General features: G+C 34.7%; 1 protein-coding gene across 10 annotated transcripts in view; it reads right to left on the bottom strand.

The window, feature by feature from the left end:
• Positions 1–2,228: 2,228 nt before the first annotated feature.
• BLTP1 (bridge-like lipid transfer protein family member 1) overlaps positions 2,229–21,196 on the bottom strand; it is a 212,266-nt gene continuing 193,298 nt past the window's right edge. For all 10 annotated transcript variants that reach the window (XM_047855118.1, XM_047855120.1, XM_047855121.1 and 7 more), the window contains 12 exons: positions 19,073–19,210; positions 18,058–18,315; positions 16,763–16,913; positions 16,225–16,382; positions 15,935–16,127; positions 15,485–15,702; positions 12,175–12,426; positions 11,284–11,487; positions 9,348–9,542; positions 8,775–8,909; positions 5,271–5,436; positions 2,229–2,944 (listed from right to left, as the gene is read on the bottom strand). In XM_047855118.1, the coding sequence (XP_047711074.1) occupies positions 2,728–2,944; positions 5,271–5,436; positions 8,775–8,909; positions 9,348–9,542; positions 11,284–11,487; positions 12,175–12,426; positions 15,485–15,702; positions 15,935–16,127; positions 16,225–16,382; positions 16,763–16,913; positions 18,058–18,315; positions 19,073–19,210 (2,285 nt within the window). In that variant the 3' untranslated portion in view covers positions 2,229–2,727. The remainder of the gene's footprint in view (positions 2,945–5,270; positions 5,437–8,774; positions 8,910–9,347; positions 9,543–11,283; positions 11,488–12,174; positions 12,427–15,484; positions 15,703–15,934; positions 16,128–16,224; positions 16,383–16,762; positions 16,914–18,057; positions 18,316–19,072; positions 19,211–21,196) is intronic.

A 21,196-nucleotide genomic window follows, 5' to 3' on the forward strand; every position in this document is an offset into this window, starting at 1 on the left:
GGTCACCATGTTTGTTCTCTTTAGTTAAGAGTCATTCTCTTGGGGTGCCTAAGTAGCTCATTCAGTTAAGGCTCAGGTCATAGCTCACAATTCATGAGATCTAGCCCCACATCTGTTTCTATAATTTGACTAATAATTTGTGGTTGTTTCCATAATTTGGCTCTTGTAGATAATATAAATATCAGGGTGCATGTATCCCTTTGAATTAGTATTTTAATATTCTTTGGATTCATACCTAGTAGTGAGATTGCTGGATCATAGGGTAGTTCTTTTTTTAACTTTTTGAGGAAACTCCATGCTGTTTTCTAGAGTGGCTGCACCAGTATGCATTCCACCAACAGCGCAAGAGGGTTCCCCTTTTTCCACATTCTCACCAACACCTGTTTTTTCTTGTGTTGATTTTAGCTGACAGGTGTGAGGTGATGTCTCATTGTAGTTTTATATTTCCCTGATGATGAGTGATGCTGAACATCTTTTCATGTGTGTGTTGGCCATCTGTGTATCTTCTCTGGAAAAATGTTGATGTCTGTCTACCTATTTTTTAATTGGGTTGTTTTTTGGGTGTTGAGTTGTAGAAATTCCTTTATAGATTTTGGGTACTAACCCTTTATCAGATATGTCATTTGCAAATATCTTCTCCCATGTCCTAGGTTACCTTTTAATTTTGTTTCGCTGTGAAGAAACTTTTTATTGTAATGAAGTTTCAGTAGTTGTTTCCCTGGCCTTAAGAGGCATATCTAGAAAGAAATTGCTACAGCCAATGTCAAATAGGTTACTGCCTGTGTTCTCCTCAAGAATTCTTATGGTTTCATGTTTTTATCACAGTAAAACATTATCACAGTGCTAGAAATCAAGTAAGTTTATACTTAGATCATTTTTTTTTGTTAGCTCATACGTCAATAATATATAAAGCCATGGGAAATTTTTAACATTTATAACTAGCATACTGTTTCTTTAAAGCAGAGAATACATACCTGGAGTAGGACTCAAGGAACTAATTTCTTTAATTTTTAGTTGGTTTGTTTTATGAAGTAACTTTCTGGTAGTTTATCTTAGACACTAGATCCATAGTAGACATAGAATTTGCTTCTCTGGTAAACCTGACGAGTAGAAATTATGTACATGTAGCCCCCAACTGTAATGGTGATGCAGAGAACTGGCAGATGATAGAAAAGATGGTCTAGCAGAAAGAATATAAAATTATGACTCTAGATACTAGGCCTTTAGGTGTTACTAAATTGCTGTGTGATAGTAGTTAATTCCCCTACCAACACTTATGTGTGTGTGTGTGTGTGTGTGCGCGCGCATATGCAAGAGGCTCTTCTGTAATTATTATTATTTTTAATCTGTCAGACACTTTGTTGTCTACCTAATGCAAGAGTCTGCATCACGGGCTTTTTTGAGGCATTTTCTAGCTCTAGGATTTTTCAGTTTTACTTTTTACCCAACCTTTAAACCGACTGTACAGCCTTGGCTAGATTTCAAACCTGAGTTGTAGGGGCATGGGGGGAGGAATATAGTTGATTATAAGTACTTTTGAATATTTCTTTAGAGTTTGATAGTCTTTTTAAAATCTTATTATTCTTCTGCATGTATACTATATATACATTTATATATATAAAGTTTTTAAAAAGGATACACATAAATTTACATACACAGTATAAGAACATACAGCTGTGTACTCACCACTAGTTTAAGAAATAGAGAAGTGCCTGGGTGGCTCAGTTAAGCATCCAACTCTTGATTTCAGTTCAGGTCATGATCTCAGGGGTTTGTGGGATTGAGCCCCAGGTCAGGCTCTGTGCTGACAGCATGGAGCATGCTTGGGATTCTCTCTCTCCCTCCCTCTGTCTCTTAAATAAACTTAAAAAAAAAAATAATGGCATGCCTGGGTTGCTCAGCTTGTTGAGCCTCTGACTCTTGATTTCAGTTCAGGTCAGGATTTCACAGTTTGTGGGATTGAGCCCCAAGTCAGGCTCTGTGCTGACACCATGGAGCATGTTTGGGATTCTCTCTCTGCCCCTCCCCTGCTCTCACGTGTGTGCCTTGCTGTCTAAATAAATATATATATAGAACAATATCTAATATTTAAGCCTCTGCTGTGCCTCTTCCTGATTGCATCCTTGAGCTAATCTTTATAAGGATTTCATTTTTGCAAGAATTATAAAAATAAGCTATCAAAAGAAGAAAAGACCCCAAAACTACAGAGTGAAACCAATTATTGTGACTTTATTACAATAGTTACAAACAATATTTTAGTGGTATTCAATCATATCACAATTACTCAAACTATATACAAATAGGTATTTATACAAGGCTACCTTTTAAAAAAAGAAAAAACAATGACCAAAAAAAATCACATTATCAGCAAGATTTTTCCTAAAAGTTATGGCCAATATCAAAGGAAATTCACAGTTACTCTGAAAATATTTTAAAGATGGAGGAATCATATTGCACATAATACAATTATAAACCCTACCAAGCAGATTTATATATTTTAATCTAGTTTTTCACAAAATTTACATTACCATGCAATACTTCACTGTATACAGAATGGTGGAACTAGAATAAACAGATTAACTTACAAACTCTCTATGTAATGACCACAAAATTAGAATTATTTTAAGTTATATTGGAAATAAGTTTACTATACAAAAAGAAAAAACACTCCAGTGTAATAAAACTTAACGGACACAATCACAGTTTGTTCACAGATGAGTTACTTTTTTAGTGTTCTTCTTTGTCTTTTCCTTTCTTTTCCTTTTCATCCTGTAGTGCAGTACCAAGTTTTTTGATAAGAACTGAGAGAACCTTATCAAGTGGGTCCATGACTCCTCTTTGAAGCCATTTAGGAATTGTAGTCCTGGCATGATGGAAGCCCAATTTTTGAAGAATATAATCAACACCTACTGGATCAATTTTTCTTCCAGTCCAAGAAATTAATCTGTAAGTATAAAAGTTATTTGGGAGTACAGTGCCCTAACACAGTCCTAAAGGTAGATTCAAGAACATCACTAAACCTCCATAATATGCTTAGGACAAAATATTCTCAGTAGGTGCATTTGAGTAATCTAAGCTACAATTCCTGGGTTCACTATAATAGCATTCACTATTATAAGCATCCTTGACAGCAGTGGACTAAATGAATCTCATTTTGATTTAGGCTTAAGTTACAGGGTCATCTTAATATTTAAAGAACATCTGGTTCATTCTAAAAGACGTTAACTTGATGGGAGGAATCCTTTTACAAGGTTTACAGATCTAAAATTTATGACCCTGTACACTTAAAATACCTTACGTGTTTTGTCAGTTTTATCTCAATAAAACTGAGAGTTCAACATATGTGGCATAATGGTGGGGGGAAAAAGGCTAAAATGTATTGTTTGCTATGGGCTAAACGTGTCTGAAGGACACAGTTTTTTCCCTATTCCTGGCATTTCCTTCCTTAGAGAGGAATAGCCATTTGTGAAACACTACTGACCTTCCTCTGCTCCCTTATTGATGATTTATCTGTTTGACAAGTTAACAGAGGAACCATATAGTGTAGTTTAGTGCCCCCTTCCCTACCTTCTCTTAAGAGCCACTCATTTTGATCCGTCCCTTCATGCAATAGGTTTCTCAAGGACAGACTCCTAAATAGGTTAACCCAAGACTGTCCATGGCCGCCTGTAGCTAGGTGAGTTCACAGAGCTGTCAACTGCACAATTCTGGTGTACACCCGCCTCCACCCTGAGTTCTCCATCATGAAGGCCCTGTAGGTAAGTCCAAACTTGGACTTTGTAGTAGAAAGCCATTGTTTCCAGACATAGAAATCACATTCTCTGTTATGAGCCTTATCAGTATTAAAACTGCCATTTTGATTTGCAGCTGCCTCTCTCCCACTGTCTTAATTGGTTCTGAACTTGGGAAGGGAAAAAGAGGGTATTAAGCATTGATCTGCTAAAACTCTAATAGTTATAAGCATTTTGCATTAACTCATTTAACCATTGTAACAACCCTACAAGGTAGGTAATATTGTTTACCAATTGTTCATATGAAGCAACTGAGGCAGAACTAGGTTAGATCCTCTGGCCAAGATAATTTAGTTACTATGCTATCTGTAAACCTGGACTTAGAGCCAGAGCTCTTCAACATGCTCTCCACCACTTTTTAACTTTTTAAGTTCAAATTAAAAGGTATTTAATTTCATCATAGATTTACAAATACAAAACAAATTTTCTAAGTAGTTTTCTGCATTAGAACCTCTGCAACATTTAATTCTGTTCCTGAGCACTGACACTGTTAATACTTTTCATGAGTATATGTACTATTCATACCAAATTTTATTGAATACAAATTAACACAAAGTCACTACTTTGTTTTTACAAGAGTCTACTGTATAATGGATATTTTGTTAGTTTGGAATTATTTTCTGGCATAAATATGTCTGAATAACCTTATCTAAATGAAATCTGTATCATTATGCAGAAATATGCTAGAATTTTCTTATGATGACCTTTTTTTGATACCATTATTCCATGATTCAGACAGTTAAAATTTCATTAGCAAAGCAGATGAAAGGAAAGGGAAAAATGAAAGGAAGGTCATAAGTGGTAATCATAAACAAGGACACACACTGCAAGTATCACTAGTTATAGCAGCCATTATAAATGTAATTAAAACTAGAAAATACTACTGACATTTAAATATGAAAGTAAGTTGATGTAATTGGCATCATGATTGTATTAGAATATGACTCGGTAAATGAACCTGAATCTGACAGCATTAAAGTCAACATTTCAGGGATGGTTCTGTATTGCTTAGCATGCAGACAAACTATGACATTGCAGGTTCTATTACATTGTCATGACATATGTGAGAAATTGTAATAATTCCTTAATGATAATGTGTGGCTGCTACTGTATCTACCCAAACTTAGTAACAAAAAACTTAACTGTAGGTACTTCAAACACCTGAAATTAATATCCTGGTAAAAACATAGCAGCAATGGTGGAAGTAGAGTTACTCTCATATTTTAGTGATTAACTGGAAGAATGTTACACAGTGAAGGATGCTGAGCTATTTGCAGTGTTTGTGCTTCTTTTGCCCTGACTAGAAGAACTTAAAAAAGCAGAAAGTAGCAGAAAGCATAGCCAGAAGTTAGAGATGTTATAAGTAGCTAACTTCTAAAAAGTTTTTGGTAAATTATATTTAACTTACTATATCATTTATAACCTTTTTCTCATAATAATCCTGTAGGATATAGGTAAATATATATACCTTCTACTTACCTAAGAGTGGGTTCTAGATGCCATGTGTTGCACATAAAATCTCTCCAGTCCACAGTAGTATAAGTGATGCTGTCTTCTCTGTCTTTGTCAGAGGAATTGTCATCATGTATAATAATTGGACTTTTTTGTCCTGGTCGAGTAGATAAAATCCGAGGTGGAAAAATGGCTATGATGAAAATCATAGATTAATATTGCAAGTATATAATAAGTTTATCTTAAATCACCATATGAATAGTATAATTAGTTCCATTTATCATTTTACTTATGAACTGGCCAAAGCCTCATTTAATGATATTTCTGAAAAACTAGTATTTAAAAATAAGCCATAAACAAGTGCCAGTTATTGGTATTTCTTAAAGAAAGACAGTATTAAAGTTAACATATTTTTGAGGAATAGCATTTATTTTATATATATTTCTGTGCTTTACACTAATAGTAAAGAATGACAAGATTTGACAACAGGCATGGGACACTAAAATTGACAGTTAAAAGTTTCCTAAAGAATGACTATAGGTGGACATTTTAAATAGCTTTAAATGAGTGAACTGTATTATATGTGAATTGTGTCTCAATAAAGTATCACTCAGTAGTTTTAAGATGTAAATGTATATATATATATTTGAACACTGGTTCTAAGCCTTTTACATAAGCAGCCTTTCATTCTTATAAGTGCATACTCAAATGTTTTATGAAAGACAAGTTCTTTTTAAATTGGTGATCATAATATATATAAAATCAAAATCAAATCTGAAATATAGTTTTCATGTAATGTACTTTTAATAAATTTGTGTAGCCTGTTTTTAACTTTATTGTAGATTAGCAGCAGGGTAACACATGGACTGGGAATGAGCTTAGGAATAAAACTGTACTTATTGTCACACTATCACACCACATAAGAATATAGGCAGTTACTGCCTGCTCAGTTGCTCTGCTTTTATTATTGGTAATGGTTACGGTGCTATAATTGATCTGATGTTCTAGAAATATGTTGATTTGGTCTAGTCTTACATGCTGTTAATAATATTCTCTGGCATGTTTGTACTTATTTTGGTCAAAACTAATTTTAGTTTTTAATAACAAAATATAACCGTTAAAATATTTTTTTTAACGTTTTTTTTTTTGTTTTTGTTTTTTTTTTTTTGAGACAGAGAGAGACAGAGCATGAACGGGGGAGGGGCAGAGAGAGAGGGAGACACAGAATCGGAAACAGGCTCCAGGCTCTGAGCCATCAGCCCAGAGCCTGACGTGGGGCTCGAACTCACGGACCGCGAGATCGTGACCTGGCTGAAGTCGGACGCTTAACCGACTGCGCCACCCAGGCGCCCCAAAATATTTTTATTTATAACTGAAATCCACATAGATAATAACACTTGGTTACTGTAAGTCTGATAATCAAATTCCCATTTCCTCTTTCCCATGAAATGATATTAAACAAGTTTGTGTTTTTACTCTTAATTGAAAAATAATTTACATATATATTAGGTTTGGGTATGCAACATAGTGATTCAGCAATTATATACATTTTGAAATGCTCACCACAAGCAGTGTATTAAAATTTTATTGATTATATTCCCTATGCTTTACTTTTCATACGCATGACTTATTTTATAACTAGAAGTGTGTAGCTCTTAATCCTCTTCATCTGTTCCCATCTTCCCATTCCTCTCCCCTTTGGGAGCCACCAGTTTGTTCTCAGTGAGTCTGTTTCTCTTTTGTGTGTGTGTGTGTGCAACAGTTTGTATTTAAAGATTTAAAAAAAAATATGCACAGTTTATAGCAGACCAAGACCAACACAGTATTTCGTGAAGTGACAAAGGTTTCACATAACTGTGAGAAAGAAATCTGGCAGGCTTTTATATACAGGTATACTAGAAAAGAATTCTGAACTTCACAGATTTACTTGGAATATTTTTTTTTCCACATTAAGTTCAAATATTAAGGCAGAGAGAAAAACAGGAGGATTACAATAGTGCCTGTTATATGTTGGTGCTATAAGTGAAGACTGGATCTACTTATATAAAGTATTTCCTATTAAATGATTTCAGTCATTTAAGTTTCAGCTCCTGTCTCATAGATTTCTTTCAGTCATCATTACTGATTTTACTCTCACTGAATTGTTGACACATCTAGATTTAATAGTAATGGAACAGCAATTCAATCTGTGCTATGCTGCTTTTGAATTTTTTTAAAAAAATAATCTGTTTTGTTCACTCAAACATTTATCATGAGGCTATTTTGAAATACTGCTAGAAAAATTTTATATTTATTCATGAAGAAAATGAAGTATTACAGGGCGATCTAAACAAATAGCATGTATTCTAAGCAATTAAAAAAAAAAAATCACATCCTGGGGCACCTGGGTGGCTCAGTCAGTTAAGCATCCCACTTTGGTTTAGTCATGATCTCATGGTTCATGAGTTTGAGCCTCACATCGGACTCTGCTCACAGCTTGGAGCCTGGAGCCTGCTTCAGATTTGTGTCTCCCTCTCCCCTGCTCACGCTCTGTCTTGCTCTCTCAAAAATAAACAAACATTAAAAAAAAATTCTTTTTAAGAAAATCATGTCTATTGTTTTACCACTATATATTCATAGGTTTGTGCAATAAATACTTACTGGGTGAATAAAGACTATATATTTGGAAGGCATTCCATATCATTACATTTCAGACTACCTCATTCTTTTCAACAGCTACAGAGGATGGAATGGATTCTATTATATTCATTCTATATGGATATTAGGGTCACCACATGTTCCTTTAAATTAAAAAAAAATTTTTTTTTAATGTTTATTTTTCAGAGAGAGAGAGAGAGAGAGAGAGAGAGAGAGAGAGGCTCCGGGCTCTGAGCTATCAGCACAGAGCCCAACGCGGGACTCGAAATCATGAATTGTGAGATAATGACCTGAGCCGAAGTCGGATGCCTAACCGATTGAGCCATCCAGGCGCCCTGCCATATGTTTCTTAACGGACAAACATGTAAGTTTCCAGTGAGTAAACCAATGTTAGCTAGCTCATAAAAACAAAACCCCACCAATGAGGTCTAAATAATTTATTTCTAAAAAGATAATGTTCTCTGCATTCTAAACAGACTTATCTACTTAACTGAGTTTTCCCAATTATGTTTATAACTCATGCTACTTTATTATGTAGTTGTTTCTTTAGCCATTTCACTTTGACTAGCAGTGTTTCCTCAAAGAAATGTTCTTTCTCTTCTTTCTTTCTTTGATTCTCCTACAAGTCCTGATAATGTACTTAGCTTATATGGAAACATTTGGTAAAGTAATAAAACACCATTCAGTGTGAGGTATATTTTGACTGAGTGTCATGTACATAGTAGATAGTCTGTCACACAGTTTTACCAATATATTTCATTGATACATACAACTCATAAAGGACGGAGACACATTCCAGTCATTTTATCATTAGACCATAAAAATCCATATAAATGGCACTGACAACTGCCTTTCCTGAAGCTTGAAAGAAAGAAAAAAGAATATGCTACCCACCTTTTTCTTTTTCTTTAAGGTAAGCTGACACTAAATCATGAAGGAACATGATGAGCTCAGCATCCATAGTCACACAAATGTGATCAGTGAACTCTGTCACCACACTGCATTCTACCTTCGGCTTCAGGTTGGCATCTGCAATGGCAAAGTTCTACAGTAAAAGACTTAACGAAAGAAGTCCCTTTCTCTTAATAAGGGATTTTACATGGGTTCATATAAATGAATCCATTTAAATGCAACTACAGAGAAATGAGTAGTTTCTGTATGTGATTTACAAATGATGATAATTTACTAAGCGCTTTCCAAATATGTGCCATTTATTCCTCATAAAAACCCTATGAATGAGGTCCTGTTATTACTCCCCATTTTCCCAAAGAGAAAGAGGTACAAATGGATTGAATCATTTGCCAGAAGTCATATAGCTGATAAGAAAATTTGACTAAGCAAATCAATTTCATTACACTACATCAAATTCATTACACTATATTAATATTACACAACCTGTGTGAACACAGTAATCTGAAGTTCCTTTAGAATTTTCTTAGTAACTTTAGAAACTATTTTTCCACATACCCTGTAATGAAGGTTCTTGTGGCTCTTGAACATGAATGGATTTAAATTCAAGCTGCATCCTTGGTAAAGCAAAGATAGTCTCTGTTTCATGATTGTAGCTAGAACCTCCTCTGAATCCACTCAACAAACTAGAATTTTTCACTGTAGTACTATTCTCAGTATTATTAGCATCAACATTACGAAGCAAGTTTAGCTCTACGTGGATAATAATAAAGACAAAAGGAATCAAATTAAACCAGCATATAATTGATAAGCATATAATTTTCACAGAATTTTTATCATTTTAGAAGCTGGAAAATAATGATTCACATTTTTAAAAATAGAGCCATATAAAGCTTTGGTCTATTTAAATATATTTATTATCTATTTGTTTATATTTACAAATATAGTAATATGTTTATATATGCACAGTTTTATTTATATATGTATATATATACACACACACATATATATATAGTATATATATACTACATATATATATATATAGTGATTCTATCACTGTTCTCATGACTAAAGCTTTATAACATGACTTTGGATAAATCTAATATATTTTGTTTGTATTTCTCAAACATTAAAATGAATATTATTTTTAACTAAATTCATGTTTAAATTTAAGAGTTTAATTAAGCTCAGAATTCTCCATAGATTGAATACCTTACTCTTTTTTTTAAGAGTACATTATTTATTTAAATTCAAGTTAGTTAACATACAGTGTAGTACCGGTTTCAGGAGTAGAACCCAGTGATTCATCACTTACATAAAACACCCAGTGTGCATCCCAACAAGCGCCCTCCTTAATGCCCATCACCCACCCACCTCCCCTTCAGCAACACTCAGTTTGTTCTCTGTATTTAAGAATCTCTTATGGTTTGCCCCCCCCCTCTGTTTTTAATCTTATTTTTCCTTCCCTTTCCCTATGTTCTTCTGTTTTGTTTCTTAAATTCCACACATGAGTTTCATTCATATTGTGAATACTTTACTCTTAAGAGAATTTGCAATTAAATATGTTCCTGACTTTGAAATCAGGTAGAAGTCCTGATTTTCTCCAACATATGTGCTATGGTTTTCTTATAAAAGTTAATAATTTTTTAGGTATATAGGTAGCAGTGAAGTTTGCTAATAGCCCCAACATGGTATACCAGCCAAAAAGAACTCTCTCCTCCAAAAATTCTATTGGAAGATAGAATAGTCAATACAGAATAGTCAATACATACATAATCTTCTAATTTACTTCCTTATCCTTTTCTTCTCAGATTATTTTCAACAGTCTCTACCCCTGGGATGACCTATTCCATAGTAACTTTTTCAATGGGACTTAAGTCATCTTTACAGTTTTGAAAGATGGTTATTTCTGTACAATATTCAAGTCTTCACGGGTCTGAATCTAGTCACCTTTCCAGGACAGATGACATGATTGGTAAAAGCCAGTACTATAAACTTGAACACAAAAACAACCACAAAATAAGAATTTTCCTGACCACATTATCGCAAGATTGGTGATTCTAATCAAATGGAAAAATTCACCAAAAGTGCTCTTTTTAAACTTATTTCATAGGAATATTATTATTTAGCTTCATTTTATACCAACCATCCCAAACCTTAAGTTTGTGGCATTGTATTACTTAGTTGTGTAATAACTTTACCAAACCTCTGATATTTAGCATCACTACAAAAATATTTTAACTATAATAAACTTCATTTATTTAAACCAACTTTATTTTTGAATGTCTTCTTACATCTAAAATAGTGTCCAGTTTTTGAGATGTTGCACAATCAGGGTGGTGAATCATGTACAACATTAGTACTTATGTCATCAGGAATAAAATGAAACTGATTTAAAATAAATGAAAATTCTCCCTCTAATTAAATTCTAAACACAGGTTAACAGGGCTCCAAATAGAGAAAACAAATCTCTTTAAAGAAATAAACTTTTAACCTTCATTTCTTGTGGCTGTAACATAATTGAACCATTCTTTCACACTTGCTACTCCATGGGGTGGATTCTCATGGCGACGCCTTGTTATCTTAGTTATTGTTGCCATAGGACTTTCCAAAGCACCACATGGTTTGGTAACCATGGTGTTATGGCCCAGATGAAAATCCAGCGTTTGTACAATATATGTAGAATGATCACTAGACCCTAGAAGAAAAAAAAGGTTTCTTAATGTTAACAAGCTATATTTAGATGCAAGAAAATAGTTGTGGCTTCAGAGCAATAGACTTAGCTAACTCATACATAAGAAAGAGTGTAAAACTGAAGAGTAAATGAGAAAAAAAATCACAAATAGGTTTTCTTTCTTTTAGTTATAACTTGATTTGTCCCCAGTAAGATAATGAGCATCAACCATTTTTTCTTTATTATTAAGAAACCACAGATTAGGAAATTAAAGCTAAAAGGAAGGAGGTTTATCACTGTAAATAGAGGTAAAAGCATAGCCTTACCCATAAAAGTTTTATAATAGTTTTGACTGACAGTTTCCTTAAACTACCACCATGTGTCTTTTATCATGTTTTTATAAGAAAAATTTACAATAACTTATTATGACTGTGGCCAGACACAGCGCAGAAACTTTAATTGCTTAAGAAACAGAGTAAGATGGCAAGTTCAGAAGTAAGTGGTTAAGCATGTCCCAGACTATATTGACACATTGGCAATGAACTCCTTGACATGTCAAGTACATGAGAACAAACAGGGTTGGACTTCAGTAATATAAGAAAAACATACAAAAGATACAAGAAAGCAAAATTATTCTGTCATTTATATTCATATCAGAAAGGTAAAAGTTAATCATAAGAAAAGGTAAAAGTTATAAATGTGTCCATTTACCATCTTCCCAGATTTTCTGAGCTTCAGTCCAAAAAGCAATATTTGGTTCTTCTAAGTGAAAAAGGGCCCAGGATTTTGAACGGAAATTTGGACCATGAAAACAAGCTAGTGTCATATGATTTCCATGTAAGCTCATTGATCCTCCAAACTGCATTCCATTTTCTGGTAATGGAATCTGAAATAAGGATATGTGGCATCCCGATACCACCTTCAATACTCCAGGCCAATGTCGATGATGAGCTGCATCAAGCACTGCAAGAAAACCAAAAACCACTTATCCTCAAGTGCCTCTCAAACATCCTGAATGGCAGGTGGAAAGGCAGCAGGTGGCTATTTTCTACAGCTGAAGTGATGCAGGTAAGGGATAAAAACAATCCAACACCTGGCTAACATTAAGCAGAAGCTGATAAAAATATAGTCTGGGAAAAGATGCTCATAAGGATGGATAGAATTAAGAAAAGTAGTAACTTGCTAATAATAATTACAACTAACATTTCTATAATGATTCATGATTTACAAAGTGCTTGCATGAAATTTTATACAATTCTCACAATAATTCTGTAAATTAGATATTTCATCTATATTCTTTTCAATGAAGAAGAGGGGTTTAGTGAACCAGTGACTAGAAGAGCTAGAAATCAAATGCAGATCTCCTGATTTTTAAAAATTCTCTTATACCCTTGCTACTCAAAAGTGGTCTCAGGACCAGCAGCATCAGCATCATGTGGAAGCTTATTAGAAACAGACTTTTTTTTTTTTATTTAAAAAAATTTTTTTTTTTACCGTTTATTTATTTTTGAGACAGAGAGAGACAGAGCATGAACGGGGGGAGGGTCAGAGAGAGAGGGAGACACAGAATCTGAAACAGGCTCCAGGCTCTGAGCTGTCAGCACACAGCCCGAACTCACGGACCACGAGATCATGACCTGAGCCTAAGTTGGACGCTTAACCGACTGAACCACCCAGGCGCCCCCTAGAAATGGAGACTCTTAAGTCCACCTTGTTCCTAATGTATCAGAATCTTCATTTTAATGAGATCTCCAGGTGTTTCAGATGCACATTAAAGTTTGAGAAGCACTAGTTATATTTCTGACTTATCCCAATAATGTCCTTTTTGATTGTTTTCCACAACTTTCATTCCAGATCCAACCAAGGATCATACATTGTATTTAGTTTTATGTGTCTTTAGTTTCCTTTAAAACAATTCCCTATGCCTGGGTTGTTTTCCATGACAAGGACTTTTTTGAAGAATCCAGGCCAGGCATTTTGGGGAACATCTCTCTAATTTGTAATGTGCCTGACACCAATTCTAGTTTAAAGTAAATACAGAAAAGAGAGTAACAAGATAAATGAAACCACAAGGAAACAACTGAAAAAAAAATCTAGAAGGATATTCTGTAGGAAAATTGGCCAAGTCTCTTCAACAAGTCAGGTCATAAAAAAAAGGACTATGCTGATTTAAAAGAGAGTAGAAGAACATAACCAGATTTAAATTGGGATCTTGAATTTTATATATATGTGTATGTGTATATACATACATACATATATACATACATACATACACACACACACCGATATTACAACTGATTTGTCCAAACCAGTATACATATATAGTCCTCAGAAGGCTAGAGAAGATAATTAACAAAATGAAAACTGGATATTGTTCACTAGAAAAGGTTATGAAACAGTATGAACAATATTTTGGTAAAAAGTACATGTGTATATAGGTTCATAGAAAATTATCTGAAAGCATATAAACTGTTCAGAGTGTTGATTTCTGGGTGGAATGTGAGGTTTCTATTTTTTGCTTGTATTTATTTTCTAGGCTTTTCCAGTGCATATGTACTGCTTCTGTGATTATAAAAAATTATATTTTAAGTTTATTTTGAGAGAGAGAAAAAGTGCACATGCTTGAGTGGGGGATAGGGAGAGAGAGAATCCCAAGCAGGTTCCATGCTCTCAGTGCAGAGCCTTACATAGGGTTTAATTTCACAAACGGTAAGATCATGCTCTGAGCCAAAACCAAGAGTCAGATGCTCAACCAAGTGAGCCACCCAGGCGCCCCTAAAATATTATTTAAAATTATCCTGATTCTGACTACTTTTCACCACTTTTACCTCTCTCTAGTTAAAGCCACCATCATTTGTTGCCTGAACTCTTCCAATGGTCTCCTTACTGTTACTATGTGTCCAATAATGGTAATGGTAATTACTGCGATGGTCTCTACTTCCACTCTTAACCACCTATAGTCTATTCTCTACACAGCAGCCAGAATGATTCTCTAAAAAGGAGTATTTTAAGGGGTTAGTTGAGCATCCAGTTCTTGGTTTCGCCTTAGGTCATGATCTCACAGTTTGTGAGATAGAGCTCCTTATCAACAGCCCAGAGCCTACCTGGGAATCTCATTTTCTCACTCTTTCAAATAAATAAAATATCCTTTTAAAAAAAGTTTAAGAAAAAGTAAATCAAATATCAAATCTGTTCAGAACTTTCCAATGGAGCTATCTGTCATATTAAAAATCTTATGAATGTGGCCATTCATGTCCAACATTTTCCTGCTTGCTCACTTTGTTCCAACAAAGTAGCCACCTTAATCATCCTCAAATAAGCCAACTTTCTTCTGTAGGAGCTTTGCACTCTTCAGTAGGCCCCTATGCATACAACTCTCTTTCCCAGAAGAGATCTTTCTAGTCTAGATCTTTCACTTCAGAAAGGCTTCTCTGAACCCCCTTTCTACACTAGCTAGCCTCACACACTAGAATTCTTTATCTCTTTTCCCTGCTTTTTCAGCACGTCTTTCTACCGGAAATTACCTAGTTAGTAAATTAACTATGGTCTATCTCTCCCATTAGAACAAAGTTTTATGTGGGTAGGAACTTTGTCTACTAGTAGATCTCCTATGCCTAAAACCGTGCTTAAGAACATAGCTGATTTGCTGATTGAATTACTGAGTGAATATCTGCCTAATACGACACATCTAATAAATCCAAACTTAGACATTCTGATTACACAGCCCAAGCTCTAAACCAGAACATAGTATTGTCATAGTTAGTATTCAGGAGCATGGAGTGGGTATGGTTATGGGTGAGTTTGGCAGGGGGGGGAGATAATAAATGATGACTTCCCAAATGATGGCCTTTAATTCCATTGATGGGCAGGAAATCAGGTACATTGCTGAGTGAATAGAATAAAAAGCATATGAACCACTTTGTAAGTATGATATATAGGTAGTATATATATTAAATTAAAATTGTAACGCAACTTTTAGTGAAAGATACAGCATATATAAAGGCTTAGTTCTAATTCTTACATTGTTCTTGTGAACTTTTCTCTAAGTTATTTGTCATTGTCTTAGGTGGAAGATAAGGAACAGGTCCCCAGGTAGACAGAGCTCGTTTGCTGGTGTCAAACTGTTGTGTGAAAAATTCCTGGAGCTTCATTCCTATTTTTATCAGGTCCGGTGTAGTTGATCTTGATATCATTACTTGGAAAATATCCCACTTCAGATCTCCATGGACAAATATTTCACTAAAGCATAAAACAGAGTATCATATATCTTATACAAAACAGCTAAAAAAAACCAAACAAAACAAAAACCAAATTCCCTTCTTCACCCACCCAGCTTTTTCATTCATATTGTTGCATAATAGAAAATCATTTTACAAGAAAAGTGAATTGTTTGTGTTTTCTAACTGGATGAGAGAAAACATGTTAGGAGCAGTCCTATAAAGTGTTCAAAAAGTAACATTTTACTAAATACCTCTTATCAGTCATGCTTGAATCCAGTGTATTATACAGATTTACTTTCCATTCATCCTGAAGCTTGAGATCAGCATTACTGAAGATACCCATGAGGATACTTGAGCCCATGTAATCAACACGAGCTTCTGTAGAACCCATAGTAATCTGAATTTTGTGACTGGGTTGCTGATTTGGATGTTCAGAAATATGAGCTAAAATAGAAACAATAATTACTTTTCACAGAAATGCCTACTGGGAAACACCAAAATCAATTTTAAAAAACTTTTCAGTTGTAAAATTTCAACATACCAACCATCTCCAAAGCATTGACATCTATGGTCCCTCCCACTACTCCTCCTTTAGAATCTAACTGTGATCTTCCCAGACCAACAGACATGCTTATCTCTCGATCTCGATTACTTCCTACTGACAGACGGCCCTGACTCTTCAAACCACTAGTTGTCCACCTGAAAAAAAGAAAAAGGGTTATTAAGCTTTCAGCGTCATGAATTAAAACAGGAGTTAGAGGATTTTAAAAAGCTTGACAAAACAATACATTTCTTATAAAAATTGTGGTAAATGTTTGAATATTAATATTGATGATAAAGCTTTTTTACCTAGCAAATGACACTATTTATAATTTTCTCTTTTTAGAATACATATTCCATGTTGTTTTAGATTACGTATCTTTGATAAGGCCACTTTCAGGATAAAGCAATTTACATCTTTTTTCTACTGTCTTTACTGTCTCAAACATTTCAGTATTAAAAAGGTTTTAAATTGCTTTCCTACAATATAAGAAAAATTACAACTAATGATTAATTTTCCTTTTATCTGAATAGCTTACGTTGTATTTCCCATTACATTACTCATATTCATTTGAACATTTAATTGCTTCAAGTTGATGGCAAACACGACCAATGTTTCCCATGGGGTCCCTTGTTGGCTTGCTGCTTTGTTTGATTTGTTAAAAGGAGTTGATGTTTTTGAAAGTGAATCTAAAAATAGAAAAATCAAAAGCATATTCATTCACATAGATGCATGGACAATTAAAAATTATCACTCTTATCACTATAATCCCCAAAATAAAAATATGGTATTCTGAATTAAGACCTAACATTTAATATCTGTCACATTGCCTCTAAAATACTAGCTACCATTTACTGAATGAGTGTTCAGTAAGGGCTGATAGTCTTACTTCTTGAAAGCTCATAAAGTTCCGTATGATCTCCATTTTCTATGAGGAAATTCTGATGTGCGTGGGATACAGCAACACAGATCATCACCCTCAGATTTGCTTAACAAAGGAGAAAATCAGAAGGTGCTGCTGCCAAATAGAGGACCTGAAGGCAGGAACTATTCTGAAATGCAGACACCTGCTGAGGCACCTGTCTTCTGGGTTCCTGTGGGCTCAGTGTGTATCTTGAATCCTTCATTTACTCATCATACTCTAAGCTTGTGACATGAACTACATCACTTTTATATGTTAAGACATAAACAGTGCTGAACATATAACATAAACAGTGTTGAACATATAACACTGTTCAAGAAACAGTGGCTGAATAAAAAGAATGACTGAATGAATAAATACCAAAGATTAACATTTTCAATATCAGACATCTTTAACAACACTGTAGGTCGGTATTACTTTTTTTTTTTTTTTTTAGTTTACTTATTTATTTAGAGAGAGAGTGTGCACATCCAAGTAGAGGAGGGGCAGAGAGAGAGGAAGAGTGAGAGTCTTAAGCAGGATCTGTGCTGTCAGTGCAGGGATCGAATTCACAAACTGCAAGATCAAGACTTGAGCCAAAGTTGGATGCTTAACAGACTGAGCCACCCAGGTGCCCCAGTTGGTTTTACTTCTAAGAATAAGGGTACGATGTGGAGCAAACTAACAATATGCTCATTCCTCTCTCAAAACTACTAGCCATCCACCTACCTCTTCTGCTGGCAAATACTTTGAAGTGTTTGTTGTTTTGTTTGGGTATTCCACCCCCTGCCCCCCAACCATAATCATCTTCCATAAAAGTCTGCAAGAGTATATTTTTCTACAGTTGAGGCAAAAATCTGAGAGTAATGTATTAAGATTTTTATATTGGGGGCATTGGGTGGGGATACTGATAACAAAGAGAGCAGTGTTACCTCTTCGGGGAACTGAAGAATCAGACACGCTCCTTGATCTTATGGAAGCTGGGGACTTTAGGCTCTGTGCTGCTGTCCCTGGTGACATGGTGCTGTTTGTCATATGTTCATTGAATACGTTAGGTGACTGAGGCATGTGGGTGAAGGAGGCTGACTGACTAGGCTGCTCCCAGGTCCTGCAGTAAGCTTTTCTTGATGATTCTGGGGAAAGATGTTGGCTTACCCCTTCAATGGAATCAGGTGTCCCTGGGCCAGATGCTATTAGAAAAGTGGAAAACAGAAACAGAATTAACCAGGGTAGAGTCTCCATCTTATAAAATAATAAATTTCACCACTCCATTTATAATTATATATGCCTTCTAGTTCTTTATTTGGTAACTGTACAGTAATTTATGGTTTGCAAAATACCTTCCAGCAAGTTATTATTTAATTCTTACAGAAACTCATGAAAAGGGCAAGACAGATCCATTTTATAGATGAGGGAATAGACTCAGACCTGGATTTCTAATATTTTCTACTGTATCATGCCAACTCTACCTTTCACTTACACACTATACTAGTACAACAATATGTAAGTCCTAGAGAAAAAATGCAGGCAATATGGTAACATGTTCCCAACATTTTGTTTTTCATGCTTAACTAACCAGATTAACTTGCCAACATTTTGTTTTTCATGCTTAACTAACCAGATTAACTTGGATGGTTAAATGTATTTCTGCATTTCTAGATTTTACAAAGATTACAGAATAATTACAGAATATAAGTCAGCTGAATGTAATCTCTGAAAGGGCAAGCTTTTTGTGATCTCCAGTACTAATGTATCCCCAATGGTTAGTTAGCACATTAGAGGCGCTCAATAGACATTTATTCAGTGGGTGAATGAATTGCATGGTGCAACTTAACAAGTTGTTGTACAACTTAACAAAACTTGTGTTATCAATCCGAGGTTCTTGTTATTATTGTAATCATAATTAAAAGCAACCTAAGTATAATTACAGTTACATAACAAGCTTACTTGGCAAATTTATAGTTTGGTCTCCAAGGAATAAGCGTCTTGCAATACTTCTCCTATACCAGGCTCTTGGAAATGCCAGAATTTCACTGAGTCGACGCATATCATATTTAAAGGAGGCAGATCCTATATCGCAGACAGCTGATGAAGAAATAAATAAAATCTGTTAGAACAGATTTCCAAAACTTTAAAAGTCTTTTCACATGGTAAGCATAATATGACGTTACACAACTAATTAATGAAATATCAAAATAAGTTACATGGTATGATTAGTAAGTGATATTTGTTCTTGCACAAATGATTAAAATAGCACATTCTTACATTATTCCACTTCCTTTTTTGAGGTGAGGGCAACTTGAAATTCTTTTATCACTTTATCGTGAAATTCTGAGAGGTTCTAAAGATCAGACTTATTGGCAGCTTTCAACTTTAACATAGAGCTCTTCTCAAATATGGAAATTGAATAATCAGGATGGGCAGGGGATACAAATTTCCTCAAAATTAGTTGTAAACTAAACAGTGTGTGGCAAGAACTACTATTTTCCTTTTAGACTTGTCAGTCTGAAAGCATTCTTCTGATGGCCACCTCTTGGGGTTCTGCTCTGAGCATTCTGTTGCTCCTGCTTTACGTGCTCTTCTGTTCCTCTGCATAGCTTCTGTAGGATTTACACACCAGTGTCTCCCAAATCTAACATTTCTGTCTCAGCCCAAGTCCGTATCCACACAGCCAATCAGCCAGTTGTCTACCAGACTCTCCCACCTAAATGTCCTATTAGGCACTTCCTTACTTTCTAAGTTAATGATGGTCCACTGCCCCTTCTGTCACCTAAGCTAAAAGCTTGAGGCATCCCTGTCTTCTCTATCGCTCCTTACACAGTTTGTCCTCAAGCATGTAGATTCTCTTATAGTTCTCTTAAAATCATTCCCTCTTCTTTTTTTACTGTCACGGTTCAGAGGTTTATCCCCTGTTTCTTGGTCTATTTCAACAGCCTTTGCAAGCATCTTTCCATTTTTCATGCTACTGTCAACTCTCTTTTTAAAACACCAATCTGAAGCATCTTCCCACTTTTTTTTTTAATGAAAACATGTTTATTTTATAATCCACATACAATTTTTTTGTGTGGTAAGAACACTTAAAATGAGACCTGTCTTCACAGATTTTTAAATGTATAATACAGTACTGTCATCTTTAAACACAGTGCTGTCAACCTTTTTCTTAAAAACCTCTAATGGCTTCTCATTGCCCAAAGGATCAGAACCTTGTTCTTTTAGCCTGGCATCTGAGCCCCTTACAATCTAGTCCTGGTCTATTTTGCCAGCTTTACCTCTAGCCAATTCCTCTCTCCTCCTGGACATTCAACCATACAACCAGTTAAATGTTCAGTTACGCCTATGTTTTGCTTCGGGGAACCAAAGTATGATCCAAAAGCATACTTTCTGATGCTTTTGTACCATTATATAACATGTTACTATAGCCAAGAATTTTCCTACATAATTTTGAAAATCTGGCCCAAATATCATTTCTTTTGTGAAGCATTGTCTGATCTCTTAAATAAAACTATTTTTTCCTCCTTTTTATATAAACCTCCATTACAGCATTAATCCCATGACAGTGTCATTTATTTTTCTACTTATAAGACCTTGCCTATTCATGCCTGTACCCTGAATCATTGAGCAGAGTGCCTTGCACAAGTTCACTGTTAAATATAGGCTCAATGTATGTTTGTTGAATGAATATTGGGTTAAAGTATACTTACTATATTTCTGCAGTTAACTTTAAACGTTTTCATTAACGTAGTACTCCAAATTCTTCAAAATATTCCATATGCATTTAATTTTAAATACTTAAATCACAATATAAAGAAAACGTGCAAGTGATTTGCCCATAGGTATATAGCTAGTGACAAAGCTAGCAATATACATGCATACCACTTAAGATCTTATGAATCCAAGTAAAAATTATTTACCCCTCATCCTTCATTAGTGTTTTAAGGATTTACAATCAGAAAATTAATTTAAACTAATAAGTCAGAAATTTTACCAATTCATGTTAGAGAAGCGAAGAAAAGAAGTGATTTTCAGTGATTTAATTAGGCATATATTGGCCTTTGGGTGGTATTTCTATGC

The sequence above is a fragment of the Prionailurus viverrinus genome, chromosome B1, assembly GCF_022837055.1.
Source record: "Prionailurus viverrinus isolate Anna chromosome B1, UM_Priviv_1.0, whole genome shotgun sequence".
NCBI lineage: Eukaryota > Metazoa > Chordata > Mammalia > Carnivora > Felidae > Prionailurus > Prionailurus viverrinus.